Genomic DNA, 6,220 nt, shown 5'->3' with positions numbered 1-6,220 from the left:
GTACATACATATATGCACACACATATAATAGATGCCAGTACAGTCACCATAAATTTGACCATCAAAAAAATTTATGGAACAAAAAGACATGCACACAAATGTGAAAATCTTTAAAAATGAAATGGATAATGTATTTTCCTATAGAGTAAACAGCAATATAACAGAAAAAAATCCTTACTACTGGTTATTGGGAAAAAATTCCTTCTAGTTCACACCTAATCCCATAAGGATTGTCTCTTGTGGGTTTTCTGGCACTTCTTTGGCTGAGTTCCAGAAAGGTTGTTGTAGTTTGGGCATTAACTTAGAGTTGATAACATGAAGAAGGGCGAAGTAATAAAAGGTGACCCTTGAACTGAGACATCCCTTAGTGTCTCACTGAACTTTGCAGAGGAGCTTGTCAGAGGTACAGAAAGAGAGGATTAAAGGGAACTGTTACCAAGCAGATAAGTAATGTTTTGGTGCTGATCCTTAGTAGACTTAATTAAAACCTTTTTACTTAGTGGTTTTTAGATTAGGGAAAACAGTTCTACTGAGTCAAATGGATATCTTCTGAGTATAACAGAGGATGAGGGCTTCAGTGTCTGTTGGAAAGAGGGAAGGGATTAAGCATTTATATAGTGCTAACAGTGCCAGGCAATGTGTTAAGTACTTTGCAAATATTATCTCAGTGAAATGGATCATAATTCATGAAGGATAGTACTTGACTTTGTACAGACATGTGCTTTATGTTTTTTTTTAAGATATTGGAAATGTCAATGATAATTTTCTGTGATTACCAGGAAAAACAAAGATTCTCATAAATTTACAGAGAAGAATGATGAGCAGTAGTAATGAGTCTCAGCCTAGAGTCATACAGCTCTGCTATGAGAACATCAATGGGTCATGCATTAAAACCTCCTACTCCCCAGGACCCCAAGTCCTCCTCTACCTGGCCTTTGGCACTGGAATTATCCTGGCTGTCTTGGGAAACCTCTTGGTCATGATTTCAATCCTTCACTTCAAGCAGCTGCACTCTCCAGCCAATTTTCTCATTGCCTCCTTGGCTTGTGCTGACTTTTTGGTGGGAGCCACTGTGATGCCCTTCAGCATGGTGAGGTCAGTGGAGAGTTGTTGGTATTTTGGGGAGAGTTACTGTAAATTCCATTCTTGTTTTGATATGTCATTTTGTTATTCTTCCATTTTTCACTTGTGCTTAATCTCCATTGATAGATACATTGCTGTCACTGACCCTCTGGTCTATCCAACCAAATTCACTCTCTCAGTTTCAGGAATATGCATTGCATTCTCCTGGTTCCTTGCCATTACATTTAGTTTTGCACTTCTTTACACAGGTGCCAATGATGATGGACTGGAGGAATTAGTAAGTGCCCTCACCTGTGTGGGAGGTTGTCAGATTGCTGTGAATCAAACTTGGGTACTGATAGACTTTCTGTTGTTCTTCATTCCCACTCTAGTCATGGTCATTCTTTATTGTAAGATTTTTCTAGTAGCTAAGCAACAAGCTAGAAAGATTGAAAGTATGAACAGCAAAACAGAGTTATCCTCAGAGAGTTACAAAGCCAGAGTGTCCAAGAGGGAGAGAAAAGCAGCAAAAACACTGGGCATTGCAGTGATTGCATTTCTGATTTCATGGTTCCCATATTTTATTGAATCAATAATTGATGCATTCCTAGGGTTTATCACCCCAACATATATTTTTGAAATTTTGATGTGGTTTGCTTATTATAACTCAGCCATGAACCCTTTGATCTATGCTTTCTTTTACTCTTGGTTTCGAAGAGCAATTAAACTGATTGTCACTGGGAAAGTCTTCAGAGGTCACTCTTCAACAATAGACTTGTTTTCTGAACAAGTTAAGGTTTCAGACTGAAGAAGTTAAAATATGGGACAAAATTAAAAATGGAAGACGTGAATTATTATGAGATGAAAGTAAGTTCTCAAAATCTCAACTTCAGGGTTGATGTTCAATAAAATTTATTTACCTTGTAAAATTGCATATGAAGTGTTTACCACCTGTTTTCAAAGTTGCACTCCTGTTGCTGTCTTTTCTTATTTGGCATTTGTTTTTGTTCATTATTTCTCTCTTGGACCAAGGGTTAAAAGGATTTTTTTATTCTCTAATGAGTATCTTATAATCTTATCTGATCCCTCTCGAAGCCTTTCATTTGTTACCAGTAGACTATTTTGCCCATTCTGATTCCTTCCAAGAACATCTCTGATAAATTTTCTTCTATTTAAAAGTTTTAAAAAATATTTCACATAAAATAAATTTGAATAATTTTCTATTGTGTAGTTAACAATTGTATTTATTAAAATCAGTAGCCCTGAAATCATTTTCAACTCTATTTGAGATTGTAGAATATTGTTGGAGATTTTTTCCTTCTTTTCCTTCTTTCCCTCCTTCCCTCCTTCCTTCCTCCCTCCCTCCCTTCCTTCCTTCCTTCCTTCCTTCCTTCCTTCCTTCCTTCCTTCCTTCCTTCCTTCCTTCCTTCCTTCCTTCCTGAATGTGAAGGGGGTGATCAATTCCACCTACAGCCAATAATGAAGTTGAGCCTCCCTGTGAAAGGAGTTCATAAAATAACATTGGTTTTCTGCCTCAGAGTCCTTGACTTTTTTTTAATAAGCAATTGGGGTTAAGTAACTTGCTTAAGGTTACACGGCCAGTTATTTCTGGGTGTGGTGTTAAGTATCTGAGCCCAGATTTGATCCCCAGGTCATCCCGACACTGGGGCCAGTGCTCTTACTCTTACTCGCTGAGCCACCTGGCTGCCCCTGAGCAATTGGGGTTAAGTAACTTGCTCAAGGTTACATGGCCAGGTGTTGCTGGGTGGGTGCTAAGTGTCTGAGCCTGGATTTAATCCCCAGGTCATCCCGACACTGAGGCCGGTACTCTTACTTGCTGTGCTACCTGGGTGCCCTGACTTTTTTAATTCTAGACAATAAGAGAACTTAGCCTTCTACAGGTGTTTTTTTTTGGGGGGGGCGGCAGTGGGGAGTGTAAGTGCATTTTATCATTGTTTCTTATACCATTACATCATTAATAATAATAATCACAAGCAATTATATAGTATACATACCATGTACTGTGCTTAGGGCTTTACAAATATTTTTCATTGGTTTTTCACAATCACCCTGAGGAATAGGTGCTATTATTATCTCCATTTTACAGTTGAGGAAATTGAGGAGTACAGAGGTGAAGTGTCTTGCCCAGGATTACAAATGTCAGGCTGGATTTGAATTCATATCTTCCTGACTTAAGGCGCATAAATTGTATCCACTATACCAAGTAACTGCCTTATTAGCACATTATACTATAATAACATAACATTACAAAACCCACAGTTACAGAAGAACCTAATTTGCTTTTATAATTATTTATTCATTTCATTAATATAAGAGGCTACTTTAGTCATCTTAAAAAGTTCCTAAAGTTAATACAGCACAGCACTGATTTTAGGTTGTTGGTCAGTTGTAGCCAATCCATCTTGATCCATTTGCAGTTTTCTTGGGAAAGATGCTGGAGTGATTTGCCATTTCCTTCTACAGCTCTTCTACTTAGATGAGTAACTAAGTCAAACAGGTCACTCACCTAGTTAAATGTCTGAGGTCAGATTTGAACTCATGAAGATGAGTCTTCCTATATTTAGGACCAGTACTCTATCCACATTGCCACCTAACTGCCCCAATTTTAGGTTGCAAATACAATTATACACATATAGCCCAGTACATGTATGTATAAACACAAACATATAGGTACATGCATGTACACACATGTAGGCATGCATATATAATGCTATTGCTAAACATATACTATCAAATATATTGGAAGTATGTATGTTATACTTTTTTTAACCACTTGCTGCATAGTGATAAATTCTGCAGAATTTTGTTTCCTTTCTCCTTAAGTAAAAAGTACAGGAAATTTTATTTTTATTTATTTATTTTTAAAGCAATTGGGGTTAAGTAACTTGCTCAAGGTTACACGGCCAGGTGTTTCTGGGTAGGTGCGAAGTGTCTGAACCCGGGATTCGATCTCAAGGTCTTTTCAACACTGGAGCTGGTGCTCTTACTCGCTGTGCTACCTGGCCGCCCCCAGTACAGGAAATTTTAAAAGATTGTCACCATATTTATTTTAAACGTTTACGAACTAAATTAAAGGTGTATATGAAAAAATGTTGAAATGTTTAAATAAATTTTTGTGTATTTTGATGTACAGCAGACCTGTTAGAAAATACAATTCTCTTTTTGTAGTGATTTGTGAGTTGAATATTAAAATGTTAGACAATGTCTTTCTTACAACTTAATATTTTGCCTCATATCAGTCTTGGATCCTCTGGTGCAAACCAGATCCTACAGCTTGTAGGCCTAAGCTTCCACTAAAGCACATATTTTTTATACAGGGGCTTGCCTATGGTCCAAGGGAAATTTGAAGATTTCTCACACTTTGATGTGTAATATTTGGGCATAGTTTAGTAAGTGGCCAGAGGGAGCCTTCAGACTTTATTGTACTTTCTTTGTTATATGAAAGGGGTGGGGCCTGGTTGTGTACCCTGTTGGAATATATAGCAGGTATAGAAGTTATAAAGTTTTGAACACTGGAATGGCACCAAGGATAACCTCTAAGTTCAATAATCTCTCCTCCCCACCCCATCTATAATACTTTATTCCTGGAAAGTCTCTTACCCCTACTATTTTGAAGATTAAACATTTGTATGAAGATCACAGAAAATAGAATCATACTCTCTGAGGAATGGAATTAAAGAACATGTACTTCAATTCTGCAATTTTAAAGATAAGGGCATTGAAGCCCAAAGTAATGATGTTATTTGGTCAAATTTACAAGGTTATTTAGAAACAGACATCGAACCAAAATCCTTTCTTCATGGGGATTCACTCTTGCTTCATCCAGTTCTGTGGTTCTTCACACCTCCTCTCTGATGGTGTTATATAACACTGTCTCTCAAAGAACTACACTTTATTTCACCTAATGATTGTGTCACAGAATTCTAGTTAGTACCTTCTATCCCACAACTTTCTTAATCCTAGGATCTCAATAGAATGAGTATATAAGGATGCTGGCCATGGGACAATCTTCATCTTCAACCTCATTAGCTATAGACATAATATAAAAAGCTTGTTTTGATGATTTGAGAATGTGCACCAAGAAGTGGAACTTCCAAGACCTATTCACCCATTTATAATGTGGGGTAGGAGGCTCCTGTTTTTCTGCCTGACCCAAGGTCATTCACTGCTTATGTGACTGAGCATCTCATTTCCCTTCTTAGTATATTCGTATGGGGGAACCTTTGCAGAGATTTCCGGACTCTACTGATGTGCTGGTTTTGCTGAATTTGTTATCTTAACTTCTTTTGTATTCTTCGGTACCATGGATGGCTTGCTAGGATGGCATGTATGTGTATGTGTATGCATCTATAAATCTGTATATATTAATATGTATATATGCACATATAATACATATGCATGCACACATATGCACATGTATGTAGATAGGCATATACAGGTATGTGTACATATGACTGTATATGTAAGTGTGTATGAAGGTCATATACACACATACATGCCATTCTCCATCAGATGATGAAATCCATAAATCAAAATACATGTCAATAGATGTGCATATATTACAAAATCAAATGAATAAGAGATTTCCTATAGATTAAACAGTAGTTTTTCTGATAATTATTTTTTAAAAAGAGGTTTCTTTTCTCAGTTCACACCTCACATATATAGATAACATCTTAGAAATTTTTCTATCCTTAAGATTATCAGACTGTTACATAAAAATTGGGAAAATCATTTAACTTTCTGTACCATTATCATTGCAATTTTTGTGTAAAGTTTAATTTTCAATTAATGCTTAATCCAATTTTGAGAATTTATTATCAAAACATATTACTAAACTTAAAACTAAAACCCAAAGCCTGAATTTCCATGGGATATGAACTTTGGAAGTCAATCATACATCTGTATATATAATTCTTTAGAGAAAACAGTCTAATCCTGTTGCTTTTTAGAAAATGTGCTATTCCATTTAATTAGAAAGCTTTTACATTACATCTTTGTCTCATTACTTTGTCTAATCATATCCCCCTTAGGAGGTTATCATTCCTATATTATAATTTGACCAAAAGTAAAGGTTAAAATTATAAGATGTTCATATTTGTATCCTATTATAATTAACTCAGCGATGTTCCAGTCT

General features: G+C 36.2%; 1 protein-coding gene across 1 annotated transcript; it reads left to right on the top strand.

Moving 5' to 3' along the window:
• Positions 1–814: 814 nt before the first annotated feature.
• On the top strand, positions 815–1,870 carry LOC138153022 (trace amine-associated receptor 7d-like). Its single transcript, XM_069077150.1, has one exon. The coding sequence runs from the start codon at positions 815–817 to the stop codon at positions 1,868–1,870; it is 1,056 nt and encodes a 351-aa protein (XP_068933251.1).
• Positions 1,871–6,220: the final 4,350 nt, after the last annotated feature.

This window comes from Petaurus breviceps, unplaced genomic scaffold, assembly GCF_028583685.1.
Source record: "Petaurus breviceps papuanus isolate PSGF00001 unplaced genomic scaffold, PetGlider_PUasm1.0 90977, whole genome shotgun sequence".
NCBI lineage: Eukaryota > Metazoa > Chordata > Mammalia > Diprotodontia > Petauridae > Petaurus > Petaurus breviceps.
This window is presented reverse-complemented; position numbering and strand designations above follow the sequence as displayed.